The sequence below is a fragment of the Acipenser ruthenus genome, chromosome 2 (genome assembly GCF_902713425.1).
Source record: "Acipenser ruthenus chromosome 2, fAciRut3.2 maternal haplotype, whole genome shotgun sequence".
NCBI classification, from domain to species: Eukaryota; Metazoa; Chordata; class Actinopteri; order Acipenseriformes; family Acipenseridae; genus Acipenser; species Acipenser ruthenus.
Genome location: NC_081190.1, coordinates 61,496,365 through 61,512,101, shown reverse-complemented (window position 1 = coordinate 61,512,101; position 15,737 = coordinate 61,496,365). Strand labels below are relative to the sequence as shown.

Below are 15,737 nucleotides of genomic sequence, written 5' to 3'. Positions count from 1 at the left end.
GCAGCTCAGTAGATTGCTACTGAAGGTGCTGGGGTTATGTGGTGCGATACAAATTACATTTCTAATCTTGCTTGGCGGGGAAATGTTTAGTTATGAAATTAATGCGGCAACAGGCTTTTCAATTTTAACTAAATCCAAGTTAAGTCTGTTACCTTAAGCTGTTAATAATGCCTTTTCTGGAATCAATGTGTATAGATTGGGACCCTGAAATTTCATATACCGAGTAGGAGAGAACTGGAGCTGATGCTTTGTTTTGTTTCTAGCATGGCTAATCTGAAGATTGAGCTGGCGAAGATGGAGAGCGAGGCATGGCCGGGCGCCCTAGACGTGGAGAAGGAGAAACTGATGCTGATCAATGAGAAGGAGGAGCTCCTGAAGGAGCTGCAGTTTGTGACGCCCCGTCGACGCACGCAGGACGAGCTCGAACACCTGGAGACTGAGCGTCGAAAACTAGAAGAGGACTTGCTCTCTGTCAAGAGCACTCCCAGCCAGGCACTAGCTGAGAAGTGAGTGTGCTGCTACCAGGTTTGGAATCGGACCCTGTGGCATTTGACTTTCACTATGTGGCTTTGCCCGGCATGGGAGATTAAACACTTTGTCACAGGTTTGGAGTTTCAGAATGTTTTCAGAATGTTATCCTTTTCTCCTATACGTACAAGTTGTCATTCTTTATGACAAGTCTTATTATGTAGCAAACGTCCTATGACCTATGATGATGGTTTTCCACATGTTATCCATATCATCTGCTTTGTTTTTGTTCTTTATCTTTATGGTTGCCATAACAACCAGTCTCAAACAATATGGTGACCAATAGCTGAAATTAAGCTTTTGGAAGTGTATTCCCCTCAGTTTTTCTTTTGGCATATTTCTTTTTTTTCTTAGTAATCTTCCTATAAAATTTTCTCCAGTGATATTATTTTTCAATCGAAAATTAGAACAAAAGTAACACAAATTTAAGTTTTGTATTAGTATTTGTAAAGCATTAACCCCATTGCAGTCAAGCCTTTTTGTCATAGATCGAACAGCCTTCAATCAAGCTGTGTAAGTAAATGGAGAGAGGTCTGGCAGGTTTGTAAAGGGCTTGACTGTCTCAATACGAAGTCACTGCAGTTTAATGACAAATCCTGTACTGTAGTTACATTGCTATAAAGGGACACATAGTAAAAAGACGAACACGGCCGATGGCGGTTACCCAGAAACCACTAGGGGAATCGAACCTAGCCAGTGGAGTCTGCAAAGGGGTGAATCATTCTATGCAATTCTGTGATTTAAATATTTTATTTTCTCTAATAAATCCTTCCATAAAAATACAAGGGATGACTTTTGCTTGGGAGGGGGGGGGGTATGAAAATAAACAGGACACAGAATCCACAAACACTGTTTAACATACTAAGTTTGACAGAATGATTCCCTACATCTTTAAAAGACCAATGTCCTAACTCATCCTTGAACATATCAAATGTTGGCACACATTGCAAGTTTAAAGGCAGCTAATGTCATGAGAATTAGGCAGCATTTTAAAAAAAAGTTTATCTGTTTGAAAAATTTGGGGTTCCTGTGGCTCCTGTACAGTGCATACTGTGTCTGTCTGTGTGTGTGGGGGGGGGGGTTATCCAAATTAAAAATGAAAGTACTACTTCTTACCTTCTTTTATACTTGAATAGCCAAGTCCCAGCAGTTCGTAACATTTTTTTTATTCTCTCTTAGATTGAAAGTACAAGAAAAGAGAAGGGAGTTGGTGCAGAAGTTAGAAGAGTCCACAAGACTTGCAACACTCTTACATTCACAGCTTAAAAGGTGAGGCTTTCTAACATATTCTATTTTATCTAAAAGAATAAGGTTGTCCACAGGGGCAGTGCACATCTATGGGGGATTAGGGTAATTTATGGATAAAAGAAACAAAAGCCATCGGAGAAGAATTTTGCATGTATAGCACTGAAACAATAATATATGGTTTTACAGCCCCCGATATTTATTCTAATCTTGGACTACCTAATATAAAAGATGTACTGCATTGTAGGCACCAGTAATTCTGAGTACATTTGGTACCCCTGTATGCTCTGTCAGTTTAAGACTGAATTGATCTGGAATTAACCTTTATTCTAGAGATGAAGTTAACGGATACATTGATAAACATGAAAATAATTACAGAACTTGTGTTACTTCCACTGACTTTGTCATCATTTCAAATAACTTTATCATTATAGTCAATGCGTGTTGGTCCAAAAAATGCACAGTATTTGAATTGGCTAGTGGGAAAGCATAAATCATTCCCAACTTTTACATGCAACACTGATTTGTGGCTACATGTTTGCAATTGCATAGTACTGTGATATTTAAATTTTCAACAAACATTGCCTAAAATGAAATAGATATGCATGTCTGTGCCTCTCCTGTGTTAAAAATGTAAACCTATTAGCATATTCATCTAATCTTATACATGAACATTACAAATCTACGTTCTTCCTACTCTACAACATTGTAAGCTTAAAGTACTGTGCACCTTTGTTCTTCATCAAGCTGTCTGAGAAAACCTCAACTGAGTGTGCCAATAAATTAACATCTACATTTTTTCCCCAGTCTATCTGCCAGCACGTTGTCTGTGTCTTCAGGAAGCAGCCTGGGCTCACTGGCGTCCAGCCGAGGTTCCCTCAACACCTCCAGCAGGGGCTCTCTCAACTCCCTCAGTTCCACCGATCTCTACTACAACCAGGCAGATCAGACCACAGACCTGGACTACCAGTACAAACTGGACCTAATGCTGCAGGAAAAGACTGGTTACAGTCCCTCGGGACCCATCACCACCATTCATGAGAACGAGGTGGTCAAGTCTCATGGCAACTTGCACTTCACAGACTCTTCTGATTCCCCTGCTCCGTGCCACACGGTAAAGTCCACAGAGCCTTCTAAATCGATGACGTCGCTTTCCTCCAGGTCCTCGCTGTCCTCCCTTTCCCCTCCAGGGTCACCCCTTGTCCTGGAGGGAGCCTTTTTACTTTTGACACAAGACTCCGTAACCACAGACTTTGAGAACTGTGAAATTGCAGGAGACTTCGCAGGCCTAAACTTTTATGAGAACCACATTTTTTTAGACTCCGGAACAGGAGCCGGACAGTTTCTTCCTGGAGACAAGGAGCACAGTGAAGGGCTGGTGCAGCCCCTCTCCACATTACAGGAAGGTATGCCATGCTTGTGCACTGCAAAGCAACACTACTTTTTGTGTCAACAACATCCCACTCTACCATACTTTTCAGCCATTCTCATCTTCAACACAATTATTATTTATTTGTTTATTTAGCAGACGCCTTTATCCAAGGCGACTTACAGAGACTAGGGTGTGTGAACTATGCATCAGCTGCAGAGTCACTTACAATTACGTCTCACCCGAAAGACAGAGCACAAGGAGGTTAAGTGACTTGCTCAGGGTCACACAATGAGTCAGTGGCTGAGGTGGGATTTGAACCGGGGACCTTCTTGGTACAAGCCCTTTTCTTTAACCACTGGACCACACAGCCTCCTGTATTACGTATATCGATTGTATCTATTTACATTACTTGCTTAAGGTTTACACGCGCGCACACACACACTTTCTTTGTGTGCCTTTGGGTAAATATTATGCCTATAATATAACTCTTCATAGCTTTGAAGTAGCTTCAGTAATGTGGTTTGTTATAAATGGATGACTATCAAGATATATAGCAAAATGTAGACTGTTGCCATGCCCATCAACCCTATTGGCAAGACATGGCAAGTCTTTCGAGATGTGTGTTTTTTTTTTTTTTACCTGGAAAAACTTGCAGACTTAAACCACCTCTTTATTCAAGCATTACCTGTGGTTCTGTAAAAGTGACACAACTTTTTATCTTGCATATGTGAATAAGTCTTATTTTAAAAGGCATTTCAAAAAGATTTATTTAAGCTAGCTGTGTAATACATTATAAAGAGTGTGAGAGTCTGTCTTGTAAATTATATTTACCAAATCATAAGCATTCTTTCTCTAGAATGCAGTAGGGTAACGACTAGCAACTACAGTGCTGCAACATGAATGAAAAATACTGTGGTGATGATAACCATTTTTTTTAAGTCAGTAATTACAATCAATTTGAAGCAGCTTTCATGTATATTTTGCGTTTAGACAATCATAGACCAATTCAAGCTTTCATTATGAGACTAAATAGACCCCTGCATCTTTTATATATTTGTTAAAGTTCACAGGAAACCTGGAAGGATTCAAACTGTTAATGCAATTGGACACATGCTGTACGTTTGTACTTGTCCTTTTTGTTATGCACTTCTGCCCCCTACTGGTTGGTTTCTGTTCTGCTGTGGAGACACAATTCTCACAGTATTCTTTAGCTCAAGAGTGCATTATCTTGTGATTTTTATTTATTATTTAATGATTTATTTATTATCCCTCCACTGCAGATGCACATTCCTGGTGACAAGGATATATTAGGTGGCTGTACATCTGTTTGCCTGTATATCTAGAGAGTCGCTTGACAAGTTGAGCTAAAAATTGCTGAGGTCATTAATTAAGACAAAGGGTAGCAACGGTATCCAAGTCTTGGGGTATATGGAGACACCAGCCTACTTTTTCATGATACTGTGGCAGGCTGTTTATGTCACGGACATACTTGTTTACCTAATACTCTTCTTGTAAAGGGCCTTGGGATGACAAAGGTACATTCGTCATGAGTACAGTCAGTGTAAAGAGTGATGTTTTCTAAAAACCTATGAAAGTATATGGCTTGTTTTACAATATGCTGATAGTTTTGGTACAATAATTAAATTTTTGGTACAATATATTTTTTATACAATGCCAAGTGTAATTTTAAAATTACTTAGATTCATGATTTTTTTTATTTTTAGTTTTTGTGGGGGGGGAATATGTTAAGGTACAAAGACTGAAAAAATTAATTGAAGTGTGGACAGTTCATTGAAGTGTATTTACTATTATTGCCATTTGCCATAATTTTCATTGTTTTGCATCTATTTATTTTCCCTAAGAAGCATGGTGCACAGATCTACTATCTAATATATACACATAAATCACATTTTAGATTTTTTTTATATAAATATAAGTTAGTGCCTAGAATTAGTAGTTGGGATTATTCTAGTCGTTCTTGGCAATCCTGCTGCAGGAAAGGTCTTTTTAAAGAGTTTGGTACGATGCTCAAGATGTGTGGACTAGGAAATGAAGGTTCTAAACGTTCCTGTGGTTATGCAGGTTGCTTTCACCAAGTCAGAGGCCAGCCCCAGGTGGCAACATGCTTTCTAAATTTAAGGAATTTAACATACTTGTAATCCATTTTAATTTTGAAATTTTAAAAAGGCCGCCTTAAGTCAAGTGTCTTTCAAATGGTCCAAACTACCACAAGATTGTTCAACAAGACCTATGTTTTCATATAAAAGTATTAGAAAACATAGCGCTTTTACTCTGAGTGTCACCTTCAACTGTCTAGTTGAGTTTCCCTGCAAAAAAAAAAGTTTAATGTCCTACAATGTATTATTTGATTGACATTATGTTATTTTGTTATATTTTAAACTGTACAATGCAGTCTTTACACAATACATTGATGTAAAGTACACAAGGCAGTCGTGTTATTGGAGAGGTCTGTAGTTCTGCTTGGCTTCCTTCCCAGCTAGGCATTCATCTCGGGTAGATACATCTCTGCATGTTGCTTGGAAGTATAAAAAAAATGGCAACGGTAACATAATTAAAGGAAAGATGTATTTTTTTTTTTTTAAATCTCTGCACAGATGTTGATTTGCAAAGAAGAGCAGCAGGTCATTTGCTTGAAGGGAAGACGGCGTGCGTGTCTGCAGCTGTATCTGACGAGTCGGTTGCTGGAGACAGCGGTGTTTATGAAGCATCTGTCAAACAGTACGTCGGCTGTGATAGAGAGAAGAAAATGTGACCAGTGTTTTCTTTCTTTTCACTCTGAACCTCCTACACTAGATTGTTTCCATTTTAATAAAAGCATGTAAAACCAGCTTTTAAGGATTTAATGGCCTTCTATGCCTATTTTCTCTAGTCTTCAAATTAATTTGGACACCTGTCCACTACAAACTGGGCTGCATTTGACATAGGCCCCCCAACTGCAGTCATATTAAGATTGCATTTGATCAAGGTTGGAAATGAACCAATAATCTCCAGGTGAAAGTTGGGAGGTCCATAGAAACAGTTGGTCTTTCTACAAAGGTGTCATTCACCAAATACAGTTAATATCAGTTGCCACGCTAATGCAGGCAGATGGTCTGCAGAAAAGTGTATTAGTGTTTAATTTTTAACTTGATGTGAAGCAGAACACCATCAGACGGTGAAGTGTGAAATAAAGAAATAATAATAACATGCTTGATGTCACACTGATGTTCAGTGTTGCGTAGCGTAAGATAAAAATGAGTGTTCCTGTCTTGTTTTGTTAAGTTAAATGTGTTTTGTTTGGTTTAATTTTTTTTTTAAAAGAATGCACACCCTTGTAGAAGTTAAAGCATAGCAAAATATAATAAAGCATAGTGAAAACAGGTAAGCATTGTAAAAAGAGTGAGTTATGGTAAAGCATTTTAATAAACATGGCAAACAAGGGTAAACTATGTTAAGTGCATAGTATAACCAAGGGAAAATTACTGTGCAAAAATACAATGGTAAACTTTTATAACGGCATTATGATGAGTCAAAATAAATCAATATATTTATCTGTAAATGTGGCAAACTACTGTATTATAAATTTATTAAAATTAACACTGTCCCCTTTCTTGTTATCAGGTCAGTTGAAGTGGAAGACACGGTTTATACTCAAGATGATCTCACAGCTTTAGAGGCAGCACAAGTTCAGATTGGACTCAAGTAAGAGGTTCTATAAAATAAGTACTTCATTGGACAATTAACTGCTTCTCTACTGTAATATATCTTCTAGTTTGTCAACATCATGGCAGATTTTCAATGTGTCATCTGCCTCAGTAAATAAATACACATTTTTTTGTCATTTGATAATTCAACCATGGTATATCTAATTAAACATTTTGTTCCTTAATGGACATTTTTAAATACTCATTAATTCCTATATTTTACTTACTCAATTTGTCTTCATCTGCCCCCCTTCTTACAGATATGATGCTATTAATTCCAGTTTTGTAATAATCGTAATGCAGATGAGAAATCAGAAGACTCTTCTGGTGCCACACGGTACAAAAATGTAAGTATATGCATTTTAAAAAATTAGACTTTTAATAAATGGTTTATTTAAATCAGTGTACAAAAAAACAGTGTTGTAATGTACAGAAGCAGAAACTGGAAAAACAGGCGGCATTCAAATTCTTTGCACCTATGAACTCTTTCATGCATGAAATATTGAAAAAAGTAGACAAAATTGCAACGTCGTAGGCGGTCATCATGCATTTGTGTCTTCCATATGTCCCCATATAAAAACTAGGAGAGTTTTTATTCATCTGCATATGAGATCACCATGCATGAAAGGGTTAATAAACTTTTGCTGTTTTTGCACTTGGTTAAGGTTCTGTTTTATTGTACCTTCTGTGTTTCTTTAAGATGTACTGTACATACAATACACCAAGTCCTGTACGATAACATCTTTAAAAACATTTCTGAAAAATGCTAATATGTGTTGTAGAATTGTTCTTATTTCGCAGTATTTTCAATTCTGGGAACTTTTTTTCTGAAGAAATGGATTGCGCATGTGAAAATTACATTGTCCTGTTTTCTCTGGTTTTGAATTGTAGGTACTTTAGAGTTGCCTTACTTCCCTCTTCAAATGATACCAGCTGCTTGTTCCGCACTAAAGTCCACACTGTGGCAGACACCATTGTCTTCAATGAAATCTTCAGGGCCGCAGTATCCCAGATCATTCTGCGAGAGAAGACCCTGAGACTAGATGTCTGCACTGTGGGCAACACCTGCCAGGAGGAACGTCTGGTGCGTGCTACTGATATTTTATGACAAGCAGTATTTGAATAATGAATGCAGTACATAAAGACAGATGATGTATGTTTACAAGTAAAACGAGTTGTTGAATGTAAACATACTGAAAATCAAATAGACTTTCTTTACCAAGATGTTATGCCATTGCTTGCAGGAGTATGTTCTTTTGACTATTTCAAAGTGAGGCTTGTTGTCAATTTCTGTTTTTAGGGCTGTTTTTTTTTGGTTGGTTTTGTTTAAATAATGGTTTGGAATTCCTAAGTAACCATTCAGTCCAATCGAATGAAGTTTTGGATTACAGGTATAATGTGGTAGGACGAGAGCCGCAGCCAGGAATTTTGGGGCCCGGGACAATTCCTGTGATAAGAGGTCCCCACTCAATCCAGCTAGCACACATTGACCAAATTTACTTTGTAAACAACCTTCTAATTATAATTTATTTTCTTTGTATTTTAACAAAATTCACCCATGAACTAAGACATATATTCATCTTGATTTAAAATACCCTAAACCTATTTGAATAATTAATTTCTAAACTATTCAGCAGTATGGAGTAGTGGTTAGGGCTCTGGACTCTTGACCGGAGGGTCGTGGGTTCAATCCCAGGTGGGGGACACTGCTGCTGTACCCTTGAGCAAGGTACTTTACCTAGATTGCTCCAGTAAAAATCCAACTGTATAAAAATGGGTAATTGTATGTAAAAAAAAGAATGTAATTGTATGTAAAAATAATGTGATATCTTGTAACAATTGTAAGTCGCCCTGGATAAGGGCATCTGCTAAGAAATAAATAATAATAATAATTCATCTACGGCGATTAACAGCCCATGTCAAAGAAGCAAAAAACAGCTCATGTTTTTCTTATGCAGATATACAATAAGAGTTAGACAGTAGCTTAACTGCTTTATAGCAAATGCCTCATTATTCTAACAGAATACACAAACCTTGATGTCAAACATTTTTGCTTTTTTTTTTTTTTAACATACTGTAAGCTTTTTCTGTAGCTTATTGTGGGTTCACGCAATCGAGACCATTTCAGATAACGTCTTCACCAGAACAAGAGTTACCAGTGATGACAAAACTTAATTTTTTTTTTTTTTAATGATTGTATAAACAAATTAATGCACTGTTTTAGATGCCAGTTAGTGTGTTGAAACTGCCTGCCTTATGCAACTCAAATGTCGTTCACCTTACAGGCTGGAACCGAGATAAGCTTAGCAGACCTTTTGTTGTCTGGTGAAATCTCAAGCCACTGGTACAACTTGTGGCCTTGTAAGAAAATCTCAAGCCAAAAGAACAAAGAACAAAATGAAGAAATGGCTTTGGCTGTCCCTGATCAACACATGGGCATTGTGGATTTGGTAAGTATGGCATGGTTTTGCTGTTGCTAACAAGTATATAATAGAGAAAGAAAAAAAAACAGAATCCCACGTATAGCTTGAATATTAAATTCTGAGTCAGATGACAATCATATGTCCAAGCTTTGCATGGCTGCTTTTCTTATGTGCTATTATCTCTGACCGAGAAAGTGGTTCTGTTCTTGCATAGCGATAAGCACAGTAAGCTTGAAACTCATAGATGGGGAGCCTGACGTTTTAATAATTTAAATTGAGTTAATATGACTTGATGGACAATGAAGCATGTTCAGCCAGGGTTATTTGGATCTAACAAAATAGTTATTTGCCATGCACATTCATTCAAAATATAGGTCTCCAAATGTGCGGTTTTGAAAGATATGTTTTAGAAATGACCAAGGAAGTAAAGCAGTAACAGACTTTCTGAAAGGCAAGGCAAGCAAACATAACTTTCTTCAACCTAGTTTGCCAGATGTATTCAGATGTTTTAAAATTAAAATACATGTTTGCTATAAATTGTCTTTGACCTATATAATGAATGTAATTGCATGGTAGGATTTATGGAATAATTGCAAATACTTTCATTCTCCTTCAGCTCTTTGCATGCTATCCCTGCTATACTAGAGCTCCACCTTTTGATTATACACACAACATAGAGTTATAGGCTCCCGAGTGGCGCATCCAGTAAAGGCGCTCCGTGTGGAATGCAGGATGCGCCCTATAGTCTGGACGTCGCAAACTTGAGTGCCGACCGAGGATGGGAGCTTCCAGGGGGGGCGCTCAACTGACCGAGCGCCGCCCGGGGGGAGGGAAGGTTATGTCGGCCAGGGTGTCCTCAGCTCACCGCGCACCAGCGACCCCTGTAGTCTGGCCGGGCGCCTGCGGGCTTGCCTGTAAGCTGCCCGAGAGCTGCGTTGTCCTCCGACGCTGTAGCCTCAATCAATGACAAATGGATTAAACATACACTGCTCATACACTCAGTAACTACCTGTATTCTAGCAGCAAAGGGCTAAAGCTGTGAGAAGACCTCACCGATCATTCCATTTACATCCACTGCAGCATGCTGTACAAGTCCCTCTAAGATCTGATTTTAATGTAATTTAGATAATTTCTATCCTTATTTGAACAGTGTCCTTGAGAGCAAAGTATTTTGCAGGTTACAATAAAGTGTGATGTGATAATCGCAGCAAATTTAATAGGGGTTAATGTTAACGGGGTAGTTGTCTCATTTCAGAAGCCTCTTAAAAGATGCAATTAGTCTGCTTGCTTGTATGCCAGTGCAAACACTTGACCCACACTGTGTTGATTTAATTGTGGTGTAGAGTGTTACAGGTGTAATGTCTTAATCCTTTCAAAATGTATTCATTCATGCAGTCAATGCTGTAGTGGTAACACATCACTTATACATCTATATTAAGAAAACAGGTAATGAGGGAAAGAACAGACAATGTACAGTTTGGGCAATAAATTTAAACTTTTGTCTTTCAAAGCGCTGTCCTGTGCAGCCAGGGCAAGATTGATTTGAGGTGACGAGTTGCAAGCTGTTTAAATTGGTCTGGAGGAAGCGTAACCATTTCTCAGTGGTTGCATCTGTATTTCCTGCTGTGAAGTCAAGGTGGAAAAATCCAGCAAAGTCTGTTCTCCAGAATTGCCTATTGATTCATCACTTTTGAAAATGTGCCTTGAGAAACATGCATATTTTGTGTAGTCTTGAATTCAGAAACCCCTCCGAAAGTGCTTTCGATTGGTCTGTTTGATGCTGTGGTGCCCGTTGTGATTGAAATTGAGAGTTTCAGATGTTGGGGATTATAGTTGTATAAATAATTAAGGATATGTTACAAATAGCCAATGTTTCTCTTCTTTTTTTTTGTCATGGCAGAATTTAAATGAATTTAAAATCAATTTCACTGCCCCGCTTAACCAGGACTTGTTAAGGATGCAGTGTAGCATTTCCAATAAAGCTTCTCTGTGTTGTGTGTGTGTGTGTGTGTGTGTATGTGTGTTGTGTGTCTGTAGATAAACTCACACTGTGTTTTTTTGTGTGTAAAACAGGATGCTGTATCTGCATTGCTGCAAAGGACCTCTGCTGAGCTAGAGGCAGTGGAGCAGGAGCTTGCACAAGAAGAGAAAGACGGGCAGATGGAGGAATGGTACAGTGCTGTTAAGATTAGAATATTCACTGTCTGGAAAAAGATCATGTAAAATATTAATGAAGCCAGTTTTTAGGTGTCTGCATGCAAGACATGATGTTGGAGACATCAAAGATCAGAAAGGATCAAAGGGGAGATGAAGTTAATTTTATTTTCTTGGTGAGTTTTCAGTTCAGTTTCCTGGGCCGTAGTGCACGTTTGTTACAGGAGTTGTGTCTAAGATAACTAGGCATGCTCAAAGTCAGATCAGATTGTCAGTATGTTTATTTCCTGCTTTTGTCTGCTTCACTTTCAATTTTAATGTATTTATCTGCAAGAATATAATGAGGTAGCTGTCTATTTTAAAAAGAGTTGCTTTGTGACAGAGACTAGCTTGTGTAAATGTACCTGTATGTTCCATTAACTACATTTTATTAAACTTTTTGGTTGTGTTGAATATTATTATTATTATTATTTTTATATATATATATATATATATATATATATATATATATATATATATATATATATATATATATATATAATTTTTTTTTTTTTTTAAATTGTCGTTCCTAGCAGAAGGTGCAAACTGAGAAAAAGCTCTTATTACGTTTGACAATGAGGTCTTATGATGTGTATATTTACAGTGTGAATTGTGGTAGATAATCAGATGGTTTCCCAAGGATGCTGCATAAAAAGTGACTTAAAATTTAAGGAATGCAATCTAAAATACTGCTTTAGTAATCTTTTCACCTTTTTCTTACTGGACGTCTGTCAACCTCCAAGCACTTACTCTTTTAAGTTTATTGATTGCCCACCGAGAGTTCTAAAGGCTTTTTGATTGCAACCTCTGCTGCTGACAGGCCACACGGAAGAAAATAAATTCAGAGCACTGCTAGTTAGCTTGCTTATAGTAAAAAGGCTGTAGACATAAATCCAAGCCTCTGTGGGGTCAGGTTCATGTGTGACTCATAAGTTTGGTTGTCTCAGCCTAGGCCCCAGTGGACATAAATCCATGTCACAAAACCTCCACCTTATTTTAAACAATTGTCATTCTCTGCTAAAGAGGGGTCAGATTGCTGGAACTGTTGTGGCCAGAATGAAATGCTCGCAGAGCTGCGAGAGGAAGCTCTGACAGCACCATCATCGTCTGTTAAGCTCTAAACTCCTGGCCCCTTTTCAGTCACACGCGTATTTGCCTAAAAACAACCATCACGGTGTTACAAAAACTCATTAATGCAAAAAAATACAGTTTTATTGTAATATTCCTAAAGAATATTACCCATCAACATCGCAGTTTGACAGCGATTCAATAAGGTTGTTGGACCCAAACCTTTTTCTTTTTATTTGAAGGTACTATAGATTGACCTACAATACTCAAAAGGTCAGGATATCAAGTTACAGTACTTCTTGAAATGTATCCTCTGTTACACATGCCTGACTGTCATCAGTGACAGTACTCCTTCCACGAGTACTAAATTCACAAAAAAATAAATCGGCTGCTAGTAATACAGATGTGTGTTTATTACCAGATATTTCTGGAGCAATATGGTTTGTATTGGTCTGCTTTTTTTCAAGCTGATACGGAACCCCCAGTTATTTAAATTTTATAATCAAATTGTCGTCTTATGCTAAATAGTAAAATTATGAGGGCAGTTGGAGGACTGAAATGAAAACTGCGCCCACACAAACAGAATTACAGCAGTCCCTGCCTAACTAAAACTAATGATTATATAGCTGAAAACCCAATACCAGTGGGAATTTTACAGAGCAGATGAATGACTACAATCCTCTCTCTAGGAATATTGATCAGGATTTTTAATGACCTTTTTTTTTTCCAGGATGGAGATGCTTATAGAGGACACAGGTGAGTTGGCCCTGGAAGAGGAGGTGGTGGAGGAGGAGGAGGAAGCTGAAGCTAAGCTGATGGCAGAAGATGACGATTTTTCCGCCTGCGCCCAATCATACCTCGATGGAAATTGTATTTTGACAGCTGAAGGACCAACATTGGTAAGTATTTTTGGATTTAAGTCATTGTTTAGGCCTAATATTATTCTTGGTGCCTTTTTTTTTACGTTGTCATTGCTGTTTTAGCTAGTGCTCCACAAACTGATTTATTAAGTGTTGAATATTCCATCAATGTAATTTTGTAATAAATAATTTAATAGGGATTATCACTGAGCTCTACTTTTCAAAAATGTACCACTTGAGTGTTCTGTGAGATTGTATGTGGGAGTGGAGCTGCCACAGAGTACCAACTTTCTCCTCTGCTCTATCCTGCCAGCGCCTCCCACGCACACTCAGGATTACTATACACAAAGGCCAGTGGTGATTGAAATGAAAATAAATAGTGGTGTCAAGTTTGTATATTAGGTTTCAGGACTCAAGGCACACTTGGCGTGGGAGGAAGGTATTTTTTTCATTCTTCTGTGTAAATTATTTTTAATTGCTGCCAGATTTGCAGGCTGTTCTGTGTACTGTGTGGAGGTTTTTTTGTTTTGTTTTTTTTTTTTTGTTTTTTTTTGGCTTAATATGTATTGATGCATGTGGTATAAAGGAAATCAAAGTTCCTTCAGAAATGTCTCTTCCAAATGCCTTTTTTGGATTTAAAAATGATTTGTGCACTATATAGAAGACACTCTTGGGCTGCAAGCCAACTGCTTACTCGTGTATCGCAAACATGGTACATGATTTTTCAAGATTCAGTCTTGGAACTGGGCAACTTCACAACTGGGCCTTTTTTTTCATTTCAATTTGAATTCATGTTTACAAACCATTCAGTGATATCACCCTTGAATTATGCAAACAGGGATTATTTTGTTTTTGTTGACAAAACTCCTATTTCTTGTTTTATTCAGCAAGTGTTGAAATGTACAGTTTGAATGACTTAACTAAAGTAATTCCTTGAATTCAGCTGTTTAATTTAAGTGTGTAGATATACACATGGGTTACGGTAAGTGTGAATATTGGCAAATGTTAAGATTTACTGGTAAATGTCAACATTTACCAAGCAAAATGGTAAATGTCAGAATTAAATATGATAACGATTTACTTCGGACATTTACTGGTAAATCTCAAGAATAACCAAGTGCCTTTGGCTAATGACCGAAGTCTCACTTTCGTGCATTGTAAGGCTTCAGGGGTCCTGTGTAATTTCAAGTGACACAAGAGTCTACCATGCTGCAGTAAGTAAATATATCTATTTAATGCCTGTATTTGTCGCGTTTTGTGCAATAACTAAAGTGTGATTTTCTGTTGAAAAAAGAAGGTCCTAAATGATTTAATTTGCACTTAACAGAATGGTATTTTTCATCAAACTACTATGTATTTGGAAAACACCTTCAACACCATTGTGAATTGTTTTATATGCAAATTTACCAGAATGTTGGTTGTTCTACATAAGTGGATCACAATATTGTTCAGTACCACGTTGCACTAGTTTAAATTGCTCAATTGTGCATTACTGTAAGCTCATTAATGATTATTTTGTTCATGGATGTGTATGCAGAAATATATTCTTCGACAAAGTAATCATTATTTTATTAATTGACAATTTATATGCAGGAATAAATACATTATTCGATGATATACCTGCATTTACCAATACGCTTTGGTAAATCATAAGATTAACCGGTAAATGTCTGAAAAGCAATTTATTTAGGACTCTTGACCGGAGGGTTGTGGGTTCAATCCCCAGTGGGGGACACTGCTGTTGTACCCTTGAGCAAGGTACTTTACCTAGATTGCTCCAGTAAAAACCCAACTGTATAAATGGTAATTGTATGTAAAAATAATGTGATATCTGTATAATGTGAAATAATGTATAATGTGATATCTTGTAACAATTGTAAGTCGCCCTGGATAAGGGCGTCTGCTAAGAAATAAATAATAATAAATAATAATATTTAGCAAATGTTAACATTTACCGGTAAAACTAAGATTCACCGAATTCTGACTTTTACTGTAACATGTGCATTTTTAAAACTTGCCAAGTACTAATAAATATAGTGTTTAATCGTGTGAAGATAACTCTTGGAATGCTTTAATAAATACAGTGTAATGTCCTTGCTGTACAGGTGGACAAAGAGACCAACACGGAGGAGACAGTTCCTGAGAATGTGCCAGTCAGGCCAAAGGACAGAAACAACCTCAACTCCAGGCAGAGGTCATTTGTGAGGAACAGCATGATCGTACGCTCCCAAACCTTTTCCCCAGGAGAGCGGAACCAGTATATCTGCAGGGTGAGTGGATATAGAAATTGACCAATTTTGTAGTGTTTATTGTTGTAACCCCCTGTGGAAGTAGTATTAACCCC

General features: G+C 37.5%; 1 protein-coding gene across 2 annotated transcripts in view; it reads left to right on the top strand.

Moving 5' to 3' along the window:
* Positions 1 to 15,737, top strand: part of LOC117409280 (protein WWC2-like) — a 59,507-nt gene that overhangs the window by 37,890 nt on the left and 5,880 nt on the right. For both annotated transcript variants that reach the window (XM_058998593.1, XM_034015068.3), the window contains exons 9-19: positions 264 to 506; positions 1,708 to 1,797; positions 2,581 to 3,179; positions 5,761 to 5,884; positions 6,767 to 6,847; positions 7,110 to 7,196; positions 7,741 to 7,933; positions 9,135 to 9,299; positions 11,346 to 11,443; positions 13,264 to 13,432; positions 15,499 to 15,663. In XM_058998593.1, coding sequence (XP_058854576.1) covers positions 264 to 506; positions 1,708 to 1,797; positions 2,581 to 3,179; positions 5,761 to 5,884; positions 6,767 to 6,847; positions 7,110 to 7,196; positions 7,741 to 7,933; positions 9,135 to 9,299; positions 11,346 to 11,443; positions 13,264 to 13,432; positions 15,499 to 15,663 — 2,014 coding nt within the window. The remainder of the gene's footprint in view (positions 1 to 263; positions 507 to 1,707; positions 1,798 to 2,580; positions 3,180 to 5,760; positions 5,885 to 6,766; positions 6,848 to 7,109; positions 7,197 to 7,740; positions 7,934 to 9,134; positions 9,300 to 11,345; positions 11,444 to 13,263; positions 13,433 to 15,498; positions 15,664 to 15,737) is intronic.